The sequence below is a fragment of the Bubalus bubalis genome, chromosome 8, assembly GCF_019923935.1.
Source record: "Bubalus bubalis isolate 160015118507 breed Murrah chromosome 8, NDDB_SH_1, whole genome shotgun sequence".
In the NCBI taxonomy this organism is placed as follows: Eukaryota; Metazoa; Chordata; class Mammalia; order Artiodactyla; family Bovidae; genus Bubalus; species Bubalus bubalis.
The window spans coordinates 28,498,656-28,520,766 of record NC_059164.1 but is presented as its reverse complement, the minus strand read 5'-3'; the positions used below and the strand labels follow the sequence as shown (position 1 = coordinate 28,520,766).

The window sequence follows — 22,111 nt, the reverse complement described above, 5'->3', positions numbered from 1 at the left end:
GTCCAAGAAAGAAAAATAAGTTGTCATTAAGATTCCACAGAATCTTTATCTTAGCTCTGTTTATTTAATACACAAAAAAATGCAGAGCCACATGATTTTTACTCAAGAAGGTCAAAAAATTTGCATCTGTTAGTTTCACTTAGGAAATAGGCAAGGCGCAGAACCAATTGAAAGCAAACCTGAAAAGAAGAGATTGCCTGTCTTCCCCCGGAAAGGCCTAGGAGGAGCAAAAAAGAAAATAACGATTGCTGTCTTGTTAAGAAAACCTTAGACTCTCTTTAATTTTTAACAAAATTAAAAAGTATTCAATCCTTTTCAAATACCACAATTTTAATGCAAAGCTCATATTGGGTTTAAACTTTCTGTTGTGATAAACATAAACATCTGGCATTCACAGAACCTGAGAACTGATGTGGACCTTATCACCACCTCTGTAAGTGTTTTTAAATAAACAACAACAGTTTCCATATTTATAAGAAACGACACCTGAATTTGATTGGTACTTTTAAGATAGATATCATGGGAACTAGAAGTTCTGTGGAGTGATTTCAGAGCTCCCACTGCAGTGAAAGTGGTGGCTAGCAAGGTGAGGGTTGTGGGCTATTATCCCCTTACCTGTCAACCACATGAGTTTTTCTTTTATTACTTTCCAAAACTTATTTCTTTAAGTTTTGCACAATATTCCATTTTCAGGAATTGTTCCTCTATGCATGAGAGAATTATGTTTGAAAACATTCAGTTATTGCTAAGGTACTTTCATTTCTCAAGACATGTTTTCTATATATGTATACCAACATACATTGTTATATATTTATACACTACCTTTCCCCAATGTGACTTAAAGTACCAAATCACAAAATATACATACATAATAAAATTGAAAACCATGAACAATGAAAGTTAAGCTTCATAAAATAATGGCAAGGTATAGTAGGTTGGGTGAAGAATTATATTAAACAAAAATATCAGGGCTATGAGAATCTATTTTAATGTACAAAATCTCAGTCTAATCTTCCCTAGCTAAGGTAAAACCCAAAGCATGAGGCAATACTAATCTGTTTTTTTTTAAAAAAAACTTTATTTTTAATTGGAAGATAATTGTTTTATAATGTTGTGTTGGTTTCTGCCATATATCAACATAAATCAGCCATAGGTATACATATGTCCCCTCCCTCCCACTTCCACCCCATCTCACCCCTCTAGGTGTCACAGAGCACCAGGCTGAGCTTTCTGTGTTACACAGAACTTCCCATTAGCTATCTGTTTTACATATGGTAATGTATATATTTCACTGCAGCTCTCTCGATTCATCCCACCCTCTCTTTCCCCTACTGGGTCCATAAGTCTGTTCTTTATGTCTAAATCTCTATTTCTGCCCTGCAAATAGGTTGATCAGTACCACTTTTCTAGATTCCATATATATGCATTAATATACAATATTTGTTTTTCTCTTTCTGATTTCACTCTGTATAACAGGCCCTAGATTCATGAGGTAGATGAAACTAGTCTTTTAATAAGAGAAAAGATTAAAATTCAGAGGAAGAAATTTTTTCTATCCCCCACATTGGAGAATAATTTGTCATACATGACTTTATATGAAACATAATGGGCAAGTTTCCTAATTACAGTTTTACAGAAATATAGGGAAATTACATGTATGGTCGTATCTTATCTTTACCAGGAGTAAAAACCAAGGAAGTAGTGCTAAGCTGTCACTCTGTAAAGACCATTTTGATAACAGGCTAGAATAATATGCTTTACTTTTAAAGCTGCCCACTTATTGGAATTGATTTAGGGGTAAGACTAGAATTGGGGTGCTGTGAATGGTTCATATACCCTCTTCTAAGATTGGCATGGCTTTTAATAGAATCTATGGGATGGACAATTTTAATTTCACATTGTGAGAACATGTCTAAAAGGCAGATTTCTTTTGTTGTTTGTGAATACAGCAAAATGATGTTTTGTGTGGAAATAAAATTCCTGACATGGTCTTGTTTTCTTAAGTTTTCTGTTGGACCTCAGCCAGCAGAACCCAGAGGTTGAGCTGGCTTTCAGCCAGCACCTGAGTGACTTAGGTGTGAGCTTTTAAGGGTACAGTAAAAGGAATGAGGCCTACTAACAGGCTCTTTATTCCTCTGCGATGGGACCAGATTAAAATGCTTCCCCTTGTGTTTATCTCTGCTGCTGCTGCTGCTAAGTCGCTTCAGTCGTGTCCAACTCTGTGCGACCCCATAGACAGCAGCCCACCAGGCTCCCCCGTCCCTGGGATTCTCCAGGCAAGAACGCTGCAGTGGGTTGCCATTTCCTTCTCCAATGCATGAAAATGAAAAGTGAAAGTGAAGTTGCTCAGTCGTGTCCGACTCTTGGCGACCCCATGGACTGCAGCCCACCAGGCTCCTCCATCCATGGGATTTTCCAGGCAAGAGTACTGGAGTGGATCTCTAAGGAAAACTAAAAAGAAAGAACATAGAAGGGGGCATCACTTGATTGTACTATTTTCTAAGTTTGGAGAAGAGAAAAAAAGTTGGGTTCCTTGCCTCTGCCACCATTGTCAGAACCTGGCTTCCTTTTCAGTTCTATCACTAAAAATTTTATCATCTAAAATTCTATGATCTAAGGTTATGATATAAAAGAAAAATAAAACCCCTCAGAGCACCATGACTTCCTAATTTCCCTGGTTTTAAAATGGATTCCATGTCATTTGTGAACAGTCAGATGATGGTGACAGGAGATGAGATCTTGATGGTCACATCATGAAGATCCTCTCATTTTACAGATGGAGACATGAGACTCTCAGCAAGCAATGAGTCACTGCAGGTCACATAACCAGCTGGTCACAAACCCAGAACTAGCCTCCAGGTCTCACTCTTTCTATTCTACCACTCCACAGTGTCCAAAGAAATGATTATGTTACAATAGTCAATGTTTTATTTAAATATATCTACTTGAAACTGTGTGTGTGAGTATGTATTTGTTTGTGCAGACACATCCCTATTGTGTAAAGATGGTAGATACAGGGATGGAGAACAGTGTTGGCCTTTTGATTTCTGGCGCCTGATGGTTTTACTTTGCTGTTCATGAGACAAAAAGGGAATAGAAAGAAGTCAAACTTCCCCAAGAGTCTGAGTTTACCTTCTTAATGACACGTTTATTTTTCCACGTCACATTTTGCAAAGAAGTGAGAAGTGGGCCTCCGCAACCTGGCCTGCTTTCCCTAGTTTTTGACATTACAGTAACTTCCTTAGTTTAGCTGCATCTTTTACAAGATAGCTCATAAAACCTCAGAAGCTGGTTTCTTAGAGCACTTGCATCAGTGACTGTAATGGGATGCGACTTAGAAGAGAAATGGCAATAAAAAAAATTGAAGACAAAGTTGCACCTTATAGCCATCACCTTGATGTAACTGTTTTTTTCACTTCTCCAAATTTCTTCTCAGTTTTTATCTGTAATATGTACATTTTTATACTTTCAATCATAGTTTATATAAACTTTCAAGATTAGCCTTTTCACTTAGATATACTATGTCTCATGTTAGAGGTTCTGCAACTATTTTGCTAAAAGAGGACATTATGCTCTAAGTTCATAGCTTATAATATATTTAATTATTCATCTATTGAAGAACATTTGGCTCATTTTCAGTTTATTTTTTTATTACATATAATGCTATGATAGAGAATTTTATAATCATAGCTATCCCTCTTACTTTTAAATTACTTTCTTAGGGAAAATAAAAATTATTTAGAAGGATTAAAATAATTATTTTAATTCCCCAAGGTGGGCTTCCTAGGTGGTGCTAGTGGTAAAGAATCCTCCTGCCAATGCAGGAGACACAAGAGATGCGGGTTCAAATCCCTGGGTTGGGATGATCCCCTGGAGGAGGGCATGGCAACCCACTCCAGTATTCTTGCCTGGAGGATTCCATGGACAGAGAAGCCTGGTGGACTACAGTCCACAAGGTTGCAAAGAGTAGGATATGACTGAAGCAACTCACCATGCACACACAGGTACATTCCCCAAGGACAGACTTTTGTGAGGCATGAAATTTATATAACTTGGGGGAAAGGGGATCTTTGAGAAAAAGAGTATAAAACTACAAATATAAATTGTTAGGATTCCTCTCAGTGCCATGAAGGCTCATCACAGTGAGGAGCCATAAGCTCAACTTGTAACAGCCTCAAATTGTCAAAGTGGGAAATGCTCAAATACTGTAATAATTGCAATTTCATCAGTAAGATATGAAATACTTCATCTCTGAAACCTCATGAGTACTGTGACTTAATTACTTTAGTACTATAATAACCTGGCTACATTTAACATGGATAATTTGCTTTAGTGTACTTGTTTTACTTACTAGAAAGATCTTGTTTCATTGCCTCTTGCTACATAGCAAACTAGCCCAAACCTTGGCCTTCATAATATGGATTATGGCTCTAAGGTTGCAGGTGGACTGGTCTAGAGGGCTCATGATGGCTTCATATTCTCACCTGGTATTTTGCAAATGTGACCAGAAGATGGGACTCAACTGGGCTTGTTGACCAGAGTACCTGTATGTAGCTATCCAGCATGATGGCCTCGGAGCAGTCAGACTTATGACGTGGCAGCTGACTTCACTCAGAGCAAGTTTTCAAAGAGAATTGGACAGAGCCTCCAAGACTTCTATGATGGAGATTTGGAAATCTCAAAACATTGCTTTTTCCACACTCTAAGTCAAGCAAATCTCTAAGGCCCATTTGGATTCAAGTGGAATTTCAGTGAGACGATTATACAGTTGAACTGGAAATCATTTTTAATCTACCACAGGGTAACACATTTTTATTCCTTGTGTACTTCTTATATAAATTACCTGTTAAATAACATCTTATATTGTCAACATAATTATGAAGGTTTAAATAGAATGTTAAATGACTTTATGATAGTAAGGAAAGAGAAATTTTGTAACCTGCATAAATCTATTAAATGTGCCTTTAATAGAGTTGAAAAGTCAGAATTACTTCAATAGCCAACTTAAATAAGGTCACTAGTTTATGGTTATATGTTACATATTGTATATATTATATCCTTGTCTTCCATTTCTTTCTTTCATATTTATTTATTTTATTCCTTTAGTAAGATGATAAAGATGGCAACTTTAGGTATAGTCATGTCAAATAAATGGGGCTTCCTAAGTGGCTCAGTGCTAAAGAATCCGCCTGCTAAGCAGGAGACATGGGTTCGATCCCTGGGTCAGGAAGATCCTTTAGAGAAAGAAATGGAAACCCACTCCAGTATTCTTGCCCGGGAAGTTCTATGGACAGCGAGCCTGGCAGACTAAAGTCCATGGGGTCACAAAGAGACAGATACAGTTTGCAAGTACACAGCAGCAGCAGCATGTTAAATAAATACTATAGGAAAATTAGCATAGAAGAAAGGACATGTGAGCCCTTTGCCTGTTTGCCCTTAGCCTCCATTTCTGTTCTTCTCTGCTCCTCTGTGTATTGTAGGTTTGTGATACCCCACAGATTGCCTTTCGGTTTTTATTGCCAGCAAGATTCTAGTTAGGTCTTGCCAATGGGAGGTCCTGCCAAGAGACTGAGAAATGAAGGAGGGGGAAAGTGACTCACTTCCTGATTTCAGCTTCTGGGCCTCCATCTGCAGCAGCAAAAAGTTATGAACTCTAAGCATCCTCTGACCATTTCAATAACATGGTACAGAATTCTTCCCTAATTCACACACCTGCCTTTTGGTGTACTCCTTGGCTATACCAGCACCAGAACCTGCAGTAGAGATCTTCAGTAACCTTGGCTCCAGTTGAGTACTATCTCCTCAGCAGTTGAGCACCAGTTATACAAGGCCCAGTTATATTTCCAGCCACCCAGCTCTCTCCAGCACCTTATTCGTGGTCCAAGTATTGACACGGGACCCCTACTTGGTGTTTCTAGGGTCTCTTGAAGGACCACAAAAATGCACTAACAAGTGGGCAACTGGATTCTACAATCTCATCCTCCCTTTTGTTTCCTTGGTCTGGGAATAATAGCTCCTTCCTTCAGGTGTCAATATCTAGGTTAGTTCACATTCTGAATTTTTACTCTTTCAGACTTCTATGCTTGGAAGATCTCATATGATTTATTATTATTTTTTTACTGGACCCTGAGTGATACAGTAGGAGCTGTATTACTGCTAGTCATTGGCAGATGTGGATAAAGTATCTACTAAGGGAGAATATTCAGATCAGAGCAGCTGGAGCAAGAGAAAGGTGAGCAAGCCATCCATAAAATATTGGTGCTTTGTTACCTGAGTTTTTAATGCCACCCTTGTTTATGGGCTTTGTGTCACAGTACCAGTTGTGTTTTGCCGGAAAATACTGTCTTTTCACAAAACAGAAAGCAAACATTATTGGGGGTAGTACTCATTTTTCTTGTCATTGTCAGATTGAATTTTGTAACAGCATAAGTCACAGGAATAGGTGCAGTGATTATTCTGTCATTGACAGTTCGTAGGAAGCCTCTCAAAAATGAAAGAGTGGGTTATTATAGGGAAAAAAAAAAAAGCTTGCATTGAAAACCTTTCAGTTTTTATTGGTTTGACAAAAACTAACAGATTTTGGCTTTGTTGCTGTTTTGAAGCCATGAACTGTTCCAGATTTTTCATGTTTAGAATTATCTGTGCAGGCTGTGGGAATGGAAAAAGGCACTGCCAATTCCTTTTTGAAAAAAAGAGGGATGTTTATTTATTATGCCTTGACTCTTAAATTCATTTGTCAGTTCTGAAAATTTTGTATTGAGAAAAAATTTTCTTTAATATCAAGATGCAGTAACAATTTATTAGTTAATGTATGGCCTTAATTATTATACAAATATTAAATAATAAAGTAGTAGAATCAAAATGTTTCAAATAAAGAAAGCCAAGCAGAAAACTGCTCACAATTAAGCATTTAATTTAGCACGAATATAAGTATCTTTTATATTCAGAAGACAAAAATGATACTGTATACTGGACAAACATATAAAATAGTCCTGATTTATTTATTAACATCTTCAGTTCAGTTCAGTTGCTCAGTCATGTCCGACTCTTTGCAGTGCCATGAATCACAGCATGCCAGGCCTCCCTGTCCATCACCAACTCCCAGAGTTCACTCAAACTCAGGTCCATCGAGTCAGTGATGCCATCCAGCCATCTCATCCTCTGTTGTCCCCTTTTCCTCCAGTCCCTCCCAGCATCAGAGTCTTTTCCAGTGAGTCAACTCTTCGCATGAGGTGGCCAAAGTACTGGAGTTTCAGCTTTAGCATCATTCCTTCCAAAGAAATCCCAGGCCTGATCTCCTTCAGAATGGACTGGTTGGATCTCCTTGCAGTCCAAGGGACTCTCAAGAGTCTTCTCCAACACCACAGTTCAAAAGCATCGATTCTTTGGCGCTCAGCTTTCTTCACAGTCCAACTCTCACTTCCATACATGACTACTGGAATAACCATAGCCTTGACTAGATGGACCTTTGTTGGCAAAGTAATGTCTCTGCTTTTCAATATACCTTAAGCCTGGTATTATGGTTGTTATACAGTGGAAGTGACAAATAGATTCAAAGGATTAGATCTGATAGAGTGCCTGAAGAACTATGGATGGAGATTCATGATGTTATACAGGAGGCAGTGATCAAGACAATTCCCAAGAAAAAGACATGCAGAAAGCAAAATGGTTGTCTGACGAGGCCTTACAAATAGCTGTGGAAAGAAGGGAAGCTAAAGGCAAAGGAGAAAATGAAAGATGCACCCATTTGAATGCCAAGTTCCAAAGAATAGCAAGGAGAGATAAGAAAGCCTTCTTCAGTGATCAGAGCAAAGAGATAGAGGAAAACAATAGAATGGGAAAGACTAGAGATCTCTTCAAGAAAATTAGAGATACCAAGGGAACATTTCATGCAAAGATGAGCACAATAAATGACAGAAATGGTAAGGACCTAACAGAAGCAGAAGATATTAAGATGAAGTGTCAAGAATACACAGAAGAACTATACAAAAAAAGATCTTCATGACCCAGATAACTACAATGGTGTGATCACTCACTTTGAGCCAGACATCCTGGAATGTGAAGTCAAGTGGGCCTTAGGAAGCATCACTACAAACAAAGTTAGTGGAGGTGATGGAATTCCAGTTGAGCTATTTCAAATCCTAAAAGATGATGCTGTTAAAGTGCTGCACTCACTATGCCAGCAAATCTGGAATACTCAGCAGTGGCCACAGTACTGGAAAAGATCAGTTTTCATTCCAATCCCTAAGAAAGGCAATGCCAAAGAATGCTCTAACTACTGCACAATTGTACTCATCTCTAGCAAACTGTACTCTAGCAAACTAATGCTCAAAATTCTCTAACCAGGCTTCAACAGTATGTGAACCATGAACTTCCAGGTGTTCAAACTGGATTTGTAAAAGGCAGAGGAACCAGAGATCAAATTGCCAACTTCTGCTGGATCATCAAAAAAGCAAGAGGATTCCATAAAAACATCTACTTTTGCTTTATTGACTATGCCAAAGCCTTTGACTGTGTGGATCACACAAACTGGAAAATTCTTAAAGAGATGGGAATACCAAACCATCTAACCTGCCTCTTGAGAAATCTGTATGCAGGTAAAGAAGCAACAGTTAGAACTGGACATGGAACAACAGACTGGTTCTAAATCAGGAAAGGAGTACATCAAGGCTATATATTGTCACTCTGCTTATTTAACTTCTGTGCAAAGTACATCATGAGAAACACTGGGCTGGAGGAAGCACAAGCTGGAATCAAGAATGCCAGGAGAAATATCAATAACCTCGGACATGCAGATGACACCACTGTTATGGCAGAAAGTGAAGAAGAACTAAAGAGCCTCTTGATGAAAGTTGGCTTAAAACTCAACATTTAGAAAATGAAGATCATGGCATCCAGTCCCTTCACTATATGGCAAAGAGATGGGGAAACAATGGAAACAGTGAGCAACTTTATTTTTGGGGGCTCCAAAATCAGGGCAGTTGGGCTCTAAAATCACTGCAGATGCAGATGATCATCACTGCAGATGGCGACCAAAGTTATGAAATTAAAGGACGCTTGCTCCTTGGAAGAAAAGCTATGACCAACCTAGATAGCATATTAAAAAGCAGAGACATTACTTTACCAACAAATGTCCATCTAGTCAAAGCTATGGTTTTTCCAGTAGTTATGTATGGATGTGAGAGTCGGACTGTAAAGAAAGCTGAGCGCCAAAGAATTTATGCTTTTGACCTGTGGTGTTGGAGAAGACTCTTGAAAGTCCCTTGGACTGCAAGGAGATCCAACCTGTCCATCCTAAAGGAAATCAGTCCTGAATAGTTATTGGAAGGACTGATGCTAAAGCTGAGACTCCAGTACTTTGGCCACCTGATGTGAAGATCCAACTCATAGGAAAAAACCCTGATGCTGGGAAAGATTGAAGGCAGGAGGAGAATGGGACAACAGAGGATGAGATGGTTGGATGGCATCACTGACGCAATGGACATGAGTTTAAGTAAGCTCTGGGAGTTGGTAATGGACAGGGAGGCCTGGTGTGCTGCAGCCCATGGGGTTGTAAAGAGTCGGACACAACTGACTGAACTGAACTGATGGTTATCAAATGCCAAAATGGATAATTATCTTTCTATCTTTACAGCATGATGCATTTATAGTTATTTTGTATCATAGATATCCTTCTTTTAGGATTAAGTTACTTTGGAATACAAAAGTCAAGCTAAGTTTATTTATTATAGCCAGTGGGGCTTATTTAGAATATCATTTCATGTGACTATCTTTGTGCGCATGGAGAACAAATACTTCAAATTGATAAACAGTCTAGACCAAGATTACCTATTCATATCTTCACAGAAGGAGGACTTTTAGGATAGCTGTAAAGGCTAAAGAGAATACAGATGTTTACTAGTTACCAACTATATAAATATGTAGATAATCCCATGGATGGAGGAGCCTGGTAGGCTGCAGTCCATGGGGTTGCTAAGAGTTGGACACGACTAAGCGACTTCCCTTTCACTTTTCACTTTCATGCATTGGAGAAGGAAATGGCAACCCACTCTAGTGTTCTTGCCCGGAGAGTCCCAGGGACAGGGGAGCCTGGTGGGCTGCCATCTCTGGGGTTGCACAGAGTTGGACACAACTGAAGTGACTTACAGTAGCAGTAGCAATTAGGAGAGTGAAGATATTTGTGATTGTCTGGTCTACTCATTTACAATGAGACATGTTAATTCTCACATGTAGCATAGATAATAATAGATTATAAGGTAGGTTAGAAAATGGAGTCTCATATACTTTCCTGAATCTTTCTCTCATTCTCCCTTTTTTGTTCATCTTTCTGTTTGTTTGCGTCTGACTCTTTGTCTCTGTCTCTGTCTCTCTCACCTTGTCATATTAGTTGGCAGCCTTTCTCACTTTGGTCTAGAACCAGTAGATAGTGGAACTTATGCCATTTCTTGGTTAGTCTTCCCAGAGCTTTCGCACTATGGTGGGCATTTCTTTCAAGAAAACCATTCATGTAAACTACCTATATGCCACATTTGCAAACCACCTAGACAACCTTCACAAAATTCCATCAATTTGTTACATGTAATTTTTGGTCTGTTAATCCAGCTCTTTTTAGAAAAAAGCTGGTTTTAGAAAAGGCAGAGGAACCAGAAACCAAATTGCCAACATCCACTGGATCATTGAAAAAGCAAGAGAGTTCCAGAAAAACATCTATTTCTGCTTTATTGACTATGACAAAGCCTTTGACTATGTGGATCACAATAAACTGTGGAAAAATTCTGAAAGAGATGGGAATACCAGACCACCTGACTTGCCTCTTGAGAAACCTATATGCAGGTCAGGAAGCAAGTTAGAACTGGACATGGAACAACAGACTGGTTCCAAATAGGAAAAGGAGTACGTCAAGGCTGTATATTGTCACCCTGTTTATTTAACTTCTATGCAGAGTACATCATGAGAAACGCTGGGCTGGAAGAAGCACAAGCTGGAATCAAGAATGCCAGGAGAAATATCCATAACCTCAGATATGCAGATGACACCACCTTTATGGCAGAAGGTGAAGAGGAACTAAAAAGCCTCTTGTTGAAGGTGAAAGAGGAGAGTGAAAATGTTGGCTTAAAACTCAACATTCAGAAAATGAAGATCATGGCATCTGGTCCCATTACTTCATGGGAAATAGATGGGGAAACAGTGGAAACAGTGTCAGACTTTATTTTTCTGGGCTCCAAAATCACTGCAGATGGTGGCTGCAGCCATGAAATTAAAAGACGCTTACTCCTCGGAAGGAAAGTTATGACCAACCTAGATAGCATATTGAAAAGCAGAGATATTACTTTGCCAACAAAGGTCCATCTAGTCAAGGCTATGGTTTTTCCAGTGGTCATATGGATGTGAGAGTTGGACTGTGAAGAAAGCTGAGCGCCAAAGAATTGATGCTTTTGAACTTTGGTGTTGGAGAAGACTCTTGAGAGTCCCTTGGACTACAAGGAGATCCAACCAGTCCATTCTGAAGGAGATCAGCCCTGGGATTTCTTTGGAGGGAATGATGCTAAAGCTGAAACTCCAGTACTTTGGCCACCTCATGCGAAGAGTTGACTCATTGGAAAAGACTCTGATGCTGGGAGGGATTGGGGGCAGGAGGAGAAGGAGACGACAGAGGATGAGATAGCTGGATGGCATCACTGACTCGATGGACGTGAGTCTGAGTGAACTCCGGGAGTTGGTGACGGACAGGGAGGCCTGGTGTGCTGCGATTCATGGGGTCGCAAATAGTCGGACACGACTGAGTGACTGAACTGAGCTGAACTGAATCCAGCTCTTTACTTTCTCAGCTCTCAATTAGAAGTTCATTCTTTCATTTTGCTGCATATTTTACTGAGTACCTCCTATACACTAGAAACTTATCTAGATCCTAGGGATACAACAGTGAACAAAATAGACAAATAAATAAGTCTTTAGTCTGTGGTGCTTATATTCTAGTGTAGGGAATATAGGACATAAAATAAAGTAGTCTTATGTATTGCATGTTAGAGGTTATAGGTGGCATGGAGAAAAAGAAGATAGACAAATGCAATGAAGGATGTGTTTTGAATTAATAATTTTAGTCAAGGGGCCAAAGAAAGTGTCATTTATGAGGTGATATTTTGGTAAGTATATAAAGATGCTGATGAAGTCACCACAGATATCTGGGGAAGGAGATTTTTAGGCAGAGAAATCAACAAACACAAAGGCCATGAGGCAGGAATGTGCCTATTGTGTTTGAAGCACAGTAAGGCCAGTGTGAATGGAGTCACTTGATGAAGGAGAGGGTATAGAAGATGACCTCAGACTGGGTGTAGGGTCAGGTGTTTTGGACTAAGTTCCTACAGATCATATGATGTTGTCTTTTACTTGGTTGAGAAAGGAAGCCATTGCAAGGTTTTGAATAAATGAATGATATGATCTGCGTGACCTGACTGTTCAAGGAGGAGAGAGTAATAAGCTACATTGCATGATGTTGATGGATTAAAGACATTGAATGAGAATTTACCATGGAAATTGGCAACAGGAACTCATAGGTGACCTTGACAAGAGCATTTCTGATGGAGTGGACAGTAGGTAAAAATGATGGAAGGGCACTGAGAATAAGAAAAAAATAATTATGGATGAACAGAGAAGGTATTTTTGTGTGTCTGTTTTTGCTATAAAGGGAAGATGGGAAATGGGTGGAACCTAGAGGGAAAGTAAGGTCAAGATGGTTTGGTTGACTTTTTAAAAAGATGTCCAAAGTATCAGCATGTTTTTATGCATATAGGAAAGATGCAACAGAAGGGAATACACTTGTGATGCTGGAAAGAGAAAGAGAGTTTTTGATGCATTTCTTTGAATAGATTACTAGGTATGGAACCTGCATATCTGTAGAGCTAGGGATACTTGGCTGGCAGTACCAACAGTTCATCCTCAGTAATGGCAAAGAAACCCAAGCACATGATCCAAATATAGGTAGTTCAAAAGATGTGTTGGTAAGAACAGGTGGAAGTTCTCTCTAAACGCTTTTTTTTTATCCTCAGTAAAATACGAAGGAAAATTATCAGTTAAAAATGAAAACCAAGGAGGGTGTTAGAGATTCAACAAGAAAGGAGAGGGGCATGTATGTGCCCGGGATTTTAAGTAAGATTGCCTGGCAACTTTAGGAACTACCCACCTGGCGTTAGTCTGTGTGCTTTTCTTCATCTACGAGCACTTTCTGGATTATGGTTAATAGGTTCAGTGTTGGGTTTAACCAAGGTATGGTTCCAATAGTTAGTATTGATAGAACTTGTAGAAACATTTGGAGAGTTAAGGAGGAAGGCAGGAAGGTGGTTGTAGTGACCATTCTTGTCATTTAAACTGTGAATAGAGGAAGAACTATTTGAAGAGGAAACAGGTGAGAGGCAGTGAAACAGTGATACAATCAGTAGGTTGCTGGTTCAATAGGGTAAAGAAATCAAGGAATTGCCACAAAATATTAATTCATATTAGAGTTCATATCAATTTTAAGAATTTTTCTTTGTTCCCATGTGGTTTATCCTTCATCTTGTTTTTCCTTTAAACATATCCATCTTTAGACATTCAGTTCAGTTCAGTCACTCAGTCGTGTCCGACTCTGCGACCCCATGAATTGCAGCATGCCAGGCCTCCCTGTCCATCACCAACCCCCAGAGTTCACTCAAACTCAAGTCCATCGAGTCAATGATGCCATCCAGCCATCTCATCCTCTGTCATCCCCTTCTCCTCCTGCCCCCAATCCTTCCCAGCATCAGAGTCTTTTCCAATGAGTCAACTCTTCACATCAGGTGACCAAAGTATTGGAGTTTCAGCTTTAGCATCAGTCCTTACAATGAACACCCAGGACTGATCTCCTTTAGAATGAACTGGTTGGATCTCCTTGCAATCCAAGAGACTCTCAAGAGTCTTCTCCAACAACACCATTCAAAAGCATCAATTCTTCGGCACTCAGCCTTCTTCACAGTCCAACTCTCACATCCATACATGACCGCTGGAAAAACCATAGCCTTGATTAGATGGACCTTTGTTGGCAAAGTAATATCTCTGCTTTTGAATATGCTATCTAGGTTGGTCATAACTTTCCTTCCAAGGAGTAAGCACCTTTTAATTTCATGGCTGCAGTCACCATCTGCAGTGATTTTGTAGACATTAGGTATGATTTAATTACTACTGTCCTCTCTATGTGAAATAATATTTTCATAATAAAATAATATACACTCATTGAAATTTAAAAAATATAGAAAAGGAAAATGAAAATCACTGAAAGAGTCTTACCACTTAAACAAATGTACTGGTAGTATTATTGTGTATGTCAGGTTTTCAATATCTCTGTCCTGTTTCTCTTCATGACGTTTCATGATTTTCTACCATGTTTAAGTTTTTTCATTTCAACATAGTCTTATAAAAATACTTACTGCTAATCCTAAAGGAGATAAGTCCTGAGTGTTCATTGGTAGGACTGATGTTGAAGGTGAAACTCCAATACTTTGGCCACCTGATGCGAAGAGCTGACTCATTTGAAAAGACCCTGATGCTGGGAAGGATTGAGGGGAAGAGGAGAAGGGGACAACAGAGGATGAGATGGTCGGATGGCATTACCGACTCAATGGACATGGATTTGGGTAGACTGGGAGTTGGTGATGGACAGGGAAGCCTGGCGTGCTGTGGTTCATGGGGTCACAAAGAGCCAGACACAACTGAGTGGCTGAACTGAACTGAACTGATTCCTATATAAACAATGAAAAATAGGAAAGAGAAATTAAGGAATCAATCCCATTCACCATTGCAACAAAAAGAATAAAATATCCAGGAATAAATCTACATAAGCAGACAAAAAAAACTGGACACAGAAAATTATAAGACACTGATGAAAGAAATCAAAGATAACATAAACAGATGGAGAGATATTCCATGATCCTGGTAGAAAGAATCAATATTGTGAAAAGGATTATGCTACCAGATGCAATCTACAGATTCAGTGCCATCTCTAGCAAATTACCAATGGCATTTTTCACATAACTAGAACAAAATGTTTCACAGTTCATATGGAAACACAAAAGACCCTGAATAGCTAAAGCAGTCTTGAGAAAGAATGGGGCTGGAGGAATCAACCTTCCTGACTTGAGAGTATACTACAAAGCTATAGTCATCAAGGCAGTATGGCACTGACACAAAAACAGAAATATAGACCAATGGAATAAGATAGAGAGCCCAGAGGTAACGCATGCAACTATGAGTACCTTATTTTTTGACAAAGGAGGCAAGAATATACAATGGGACAAAGACAGCCTCTTCAATAAATGGTACTGGAAAAACTGGACAGCTGCATGGAAAAGAATGGAATTAGAACTCTTCCTAATGCCACACACAAAGAAATGAAGAGATATTCCAAGTCAAAATGGATTAAAGACCTAAATGTAAGACCAGAAACTATAAAACTCTTAGAGGAAAACATAGGCAGAACACTCGATGATGTAAATCAAAGTGAGGTCTTCTATGACCCACCTCCTAGAGTAAAGGAAATATGGGGAGGAAGGAGGGAGGAGGGTTCAGGATGGGGAACACATGTATACCTGTGGCAGATTCATTTCGCTATATGGCAAAACCAATACAGTATTGTAAAGTTAAAAAATAAAATTAAATTAAAAAAAATAAACAGTTGGGGCCTATTTAAATTTAAAATCTTTTGCACAGCAAAGAAAACTACAAACAAGGTGAAAGAACAACCCTCAGAATGGGAGAAAATAATAGCAAAAGAAACAACTAACAAAGAATTAGTTTCCAAAATATGCAAGCAGCTCATACAACTCAATTCCAGAAAAACAAACAACCCAATCAAAAAGTGGGAAAAAAGACCTAAAAAGTCATTTCTCCAAAGAAGACATACAGATGGTTAAGAAACACATGAAAAGATGCTCAACACCTCTCATTGTTAGAGAAATCTAAACCAAAACTACAATGAGATACCACCTCACACCAGTCAGAATAGCCATCATGAAAAAGTCTACAAACAATAAATGCTGGAGAGGGTGTGGAAAAAAGGGAGCCCTCTTGCATTGCTGGTGGGAATGTACATTGATGCGGCTACTATGGAAGACAGAATGGAGATTCTTTGAAAAGCTAGGAATAAAACCACCATATGACCTCCAAGGCATATACTCAGAGGAAATCAAAATTGAAAAAGACACATTTATCCCAATATTCATTGCAGCGCTATTTACGATAGCTAGAACGTGGAAGCAACCTAGATGTCTATAGACAGCTGTGATACATAAATACAATGGAATACTATTCAGCTATAAAAAGGAACACGTTTGAGTCAGTTCTATTGAGGTAGATGAACCTAGAGCCCATTATACAGATTGAAGTAAGACAGAAAGAGAAATGTAAATAGTGTATACTGATGCATATATATTAAATCTAAAAGATGGTACTGATGAAATAATTTTCAGGGCAGCAATGGAGAACAGACATAGAGAACTGACTTATGGACATGGTGGGAGGGGAAGAAGGAGATGGTGAGATGTATGAGGAGAGTAACATGGAAATTTACAATACCATATGTAAAATAGAAAGCCAACAGGAATTTGCTGTATGAATCAGGGAACTCAGGGGCTCTGTGACAATCTAGAAGAGTGGGATGTGGAGGGATATGGAAGGGAGGTTCAGGAGGGAGGGGACATGGGGGTATCTATGGCTGATTCTTGTTGATTTATGACAGAAAACAACAAAATTCTGTAAAGCAATTATTCTTAAAAAAATTAAAAAGTACATCTCTGACCTTTCATTTCAGCTCCCTCCAGTGCAGGCCTACCTGTCTGCCCCCAACTCCTCTCCATTTCAGTGCGTCCAAGCATAACTTATTAAGCAGAAAAAAAAACAAACAAAACCTTCATGCTGTTACATACTTCCACCAAGATTACCTTTAATGACTGTATAATGTTTTAATGAATCCATTGTAATCCATTTTTTTCTACATTATGGGATATTTATTATAATTTACTTTGGCATTAAAATTGTGTGGTGATGAATGTTTTTATGAATGATTTTAAAATTATTGTTTAGATCTCCTAAGGAATTTTATATGTTCATTCTTCCTTTTTTTAAATGAAATTATTCAAATGCCTCAAACCAGTCCTTAGACATTTTTATTTTCTTCAAGTGAATCCTCTCAAAATTTCCAGATAGTATTTTAAAACCTTTTCCAGTGAATTTAAATAGAACAGATCATTCTTTCATTTTCAGTATTTTAGGTTCCTTTTATTTATTTTATTATCTTACCCACTTTTCAATATGATACTACATTTTTATGGTGCTCCATCCTGACTACAGCTGTAAATTCACATGTCCTGTTGTTTTTCTGATTAAGATAATGATTTATTCTAACTTCTAGTTACTTAGTTTGGCATTAAATATTTTATACTTATGGACCAGTTTTTATGTTGAAAGTTTCCAGATCCATTTAGAATGTTGATAAATGCTTCTTCTCATTTATATGGTAAAACTCAAAAACATCCCAGTTAGTAGGTCCCTTTGAGTTTATAAGAATCAAAGATGCCTTTAGATTACAAGGGGTCCTGGAGAGGCAACATGAGGATGTTAGGAAGAAAAACAACATGAGAAACCAACGAGCAGGGCATTACTGACCTGGAATACGATTACGGATGTAACCAGTGCTCTGGCCATGCAGTGGCAGTTGTAGTTGGTCCTTCAGGGGAGCTACTAAAGGCCTTCTACTTTAGGATTTTCAGGGACATTACCTACAGATTACTCTGGTTTTACTCTATGACAGTGTGGACCCCAGAGCAATATTTTTGCACTTTGGCTCTTGACTCTTTTACTTCTTTGCTATATGACATTAGGTAAGTAAACTAATCTCTACATACCTCAGTTTCCCTCACTGCAAAATGGAGATAATAATACTTACGATAATGCATACTTACGATGCAGATTCGGAGAAGGCAATGGCACCCCACTCCGATACTCTTGCCTGGAACATCCCATGGACAGAGGAGCCTGGTGGGCTGCAGTCCATGGGGTCACTAAGAGTTGGACAGGACTGAGTGACTTCACTTTCACTTCACTATGCAGGTTAGAGGAGATAACAGATGTAAAGTCCTTAGAACACTACCTAGCACAGAGTATACCTAGTAATCTTTAGCTGTTATTAGTTTCTGCAAGTTTAAGTTAACCTATATTAGACAAACTCTTCCTTCTGTCAGATTTCCCTTATTTCCAGTCTCTCTATTTTCTATTATTTTATTCACAAGTATTTTTAAATATTAATAGTAATATTTACTGTATTCTCTGTTTTTACCCTTTTCCTTTTGTAACTAAGCAGATTAGGTATTCTTTAAAAATTTTCTTCATAGATTATAATCTACTTAAAAGAATGTTTCTATTTTCTTCCATATATATTCTAAGTGCCATCTCATTTTTAGCTTGGACATCCAACCTTATCCAAATAAACTTCCTTATATTCTTGTCTTTCTTCCATGATTACATGTCATTTTCAGTCAATTTGTCTCTTTGGTTAAGTTGGAATGTTCATTTTGGTTATTGTTTGAATATCAGAATATATATTTTAGAATAATACATGTTTTTATATAGTCTTATGAAAGCTTGCAATAGATATTGTAAGATATATATTGTAATAATGATAATATAATAATGTAAAATAGATATTACAGTCTTATAAGAACTTACAATAGATATTATAGATAGATAGTGGTGGAATTTTAAAGAGCAATTTGTCAGTCTCTTATTAATTCTTAAAAGAGCAAATTTTAAACCTCTGTACAAATAACAATTTGTTAGTAACTCAAGTTCAGCTTTTTACTTCTTCAGACTGAGACTCCTCCTCCATAGTCTCACCAGGAGGCTAAAGAGACTCATGATATATGTTTAGAAACTTGGAATAGGGAATAAAAGGAATATTGAAAATTTTATCAAACCAATAAAAGAAAGAAAAATAAGTAAAAATACAATATGAAGTGGTAGAAATAAGTAAAAATCATGACACTTGATGACTTTTAAATGATTATAAAATGATAGAATTCAACTATTTAAAGACAGATTAATAATCAATGTGAGTTCTTAAAAATCCAGCTGTTAGCTGTTTATGGTAGCATACCTAATAACCAATCAAAAGTGTTGAAATAAAGAGAAAACGATGTCACACAAATACTGAATTTCCTTGAGTTTCATGCACCATTCCATTTTAAAACACACCCAAATAAAAATTTAGGTAAAAAACATTCATAGTGATAAAGAGAAATGCTAGAGAAAAATAAAGAGAAAATCCATTAAAGAAACATAACTACTGCTTCCCTGGTGACATAGCGGTAAACAATCTGCCTGTGATAAAAGAGTCATGGGTTCATTTCCTGGGTGTTGGGAAGATCCCTGGAGAAGGAAATGGCAACCCACTCCAGTACTCTTGCCTGGAGAATCCCATGGAGGGAGGAGCCTGTAGGCTACAGTCCATGGGGTCACAAAGAGTTGGACACGACTGAGCGACTTCACTTTCACTTTCCAGCAGAAATTTATAAATCAAACAGGTATAAAATAACTGTAAGGATAGAGTAAGCTTGAACAATGTAGCTTAATAATTTCATCTAATAAGTAAAACTGGATAGAACAATTTCATGCATAATGTTAGTAATTTGTCCTTTAATTTCAAATATTGTTTGTGTATTTCCAAATTTTAAAATGAAAAAAAATTGAAATGTATTATATATCACACAAAACCCTGAACTTCTTTCCTACAAATCTAACAGAAAACTATTAAAACATATGTGCATGAAATACTATGTAGTTAATATAGATGTATAAAAAAATATTGCTTAGTTCCAGTAGCTTAAAAATTCATAACCCCTTTATTTATACTATCTTTATTTTGCAGTGACTGCTTATGATTCTGATGTTCTACTGGTTGAATTTGAAATGAAACTTTGCTGTTGTTGTTCAGTCACTAACTCATGTCCAATTCTTTCCAACCCCGTGGACTGCAGCATGCCAATCTTTCCTGTCCTTCATTATGTCCTGAAATTTGCTCAAATTCGTGTCCATTGAAACAGTGATTCTATCTAATGATCTCATGCTCTGCTTCTCCCTTCCCCTCTTGCCCTCAATCTTTCCCAGCGTCAGGGTCTTTTCCAATGAGTCAGCTCTTCACATCAGGTGGCCAAAGTATTGGAGCTTCAGCATCAACATGAGTCCTTCCAATGAATATTCAGGGTTGATTTCCTTCAGGATTGATCAGTTTGATCTCCATGCTATCCAGGAGACTCTCAAGAGTGTTCTCCAGCTCCACAGTTTGAAAGCATCAATTCTTCAGCACTCAGCCTTCTTTATGGTCCAACTCTCACATCTGTACATGACTACTTGAAAAACCATAGCTTTGACTATGGGTTTTTGTTGGCAGAGTGATGTCTCTGCTTTTTAATATGCTGTCTAGGTTGGTCATAACTTTCCTTCCAAGGAGCAAGATTTTTAATTTCATGGCTGCAGTCACTGTCTGCAGTGATTTTGGAGCCTGAGAAAATAAAGTCCGTCACTGCTTCCACTTTTTCTCCTTCTATTTGCCATCCAGTGATGGGACCAGATTCCATGATTTTAGTTTCTTTAATGTTGAGTTTTAAGCCAAATTTTTTACTCTCCTCTTTCATCTTCATCAAGAGACTCTATAATTCCTCTTCACTTTCTGCCATTAGAGTGGTATCATCTGCATATCTGAGGTTAATGATATTTCTCCCGGCAATCTTGATTCCAGTTGTGATTCATCCAGCCCACATTTCACATGATGTACTCTGCATAGAAGTTAAATAAACAGGATGGCAATAGCCTTGTTGTACTCCTTTTCCCATTTTGAACCTGTCTGTTGTTCCATGTCTGGTTCTAACTATTGCTTCTTGACCCATATACAGGTTTCTCAGGATACAGGGAAGGTGGTCTGGTACTCCTATCTCTTTAAGAATTTTCCACAGTTTGATGTGATCCACACAGTCAAAGGCTTGCTTAGGCAATGAAGCAGAAATAGATGCTTTTCTGGAATTCTCTTGATTTTTCTATGATCTGACGAATGTTGGCAATTAGATCTCTGGTTCCTCTTGCTTTTCTAAATCCAACTTGTACATCTGGAAGTTCTAGTTTATGTGCTGCCAAAGCCTAGCTTGAAGAATTTTGAGCATATACTTAATAGCATGTAAAATAAGCACAATTGTATGGTAGTTTGAGCATTCTTTGTCATTGCCCTTCTTTGAAATTGGAATGAAAATCGACCTTTTCCAGTCCTGTGGCCACTTCTTAATTTTCCAAATTTGCTGGCATATTCAGTGCAGCACTTTAACAGCATCATCTTTTAGGATTTTAAATAGCTCACCTGGAATTCCATCACCTCCACTAGATTTGTTTGTAATTATGCTTCCTAAGGCCCACTTGAATTTGCACTCTAGGATGTATGAATCTAGGTGAGTGGTCACACATTCATAGTTATCTGGGTAATTAAGAACTTTTTCGTATAGTGGAAAATTCTGAAAGAGATGGGAATACCAGACCACCTGATCTGCCTCTTGAGAAATTTGTATGCAGGTCAGGAAGCAACAGTTAGAACTGGACATGAAACAACAGACTGGTTCCAAATAGGAAAAGGAGTACGTCAAGGCTGTATATTGTCACCCTGTTTATTTAACTTATATGCAGAGTACATCATGAGAAACGCTGGACTGGAAGAAACACAAGCTGGAATCAAGATTGCCAGGAGAAATTATCAATAACCTCAGATATGCAGATGACACCACCCTTATGGCAGAAAGTGAAGAGGAACTCAAAAGCCTCTTGATGAAAGTGAAAGAGGAGAGTGAAAAAGTTGGCTTAAAGCTCAACATTCAGAAAACGAAGATCATGGCATCTGGTCCCATCACTTCATGGCAAATAGATGGGGAAACAGTGTCAGACTTTATTTTTCTGGGCTCCAAAATCATTGCAGATGGTGACTGCAGCCATGAAATTAAAAGACGCTTACTCCTTGGAAGGAAAGTTATGACCAACCTAGATAGCATATTCAAAAGCAGAGACATTACTTTGC

General features: G+C 38.1%; 1 protein-coding gene across 7 annotated transcripts in view; it reads left to right on the top strand.

Moving 5' to 3' along the window:
- Positions 1 to 22,111, top strand: part of MACC1 (MET transcriptional regulator MACC1) — an 87,030-nt gene that overhangs the window by 15,035 nt on the left and 49,884 nt on the right. For 3 of the 7 annotated variants that reach the window (XM_044946518.2, XM_044946522.2, XM_044946520.2), the window contains exon 2: positions 6,074 to 6,232. The exons of 3 other annotated variants lie outside the window; for them this stretch is intronic. In XM_044946518.2, coding sequence (XP_044802453.2) covers positions 6,171 to 6,232 — 62 coding nt within the window. In that variant the 5' untranslated portion in view covers positions 6,074 to 6,170. Of the gene's footprint in view, positions 1 to 6,073; positions 6,233 to 22,111 lie in introns of those variants that run through there. One more of the 7 variants, XM_044946523.2, reaches the window with a different exon arrangement.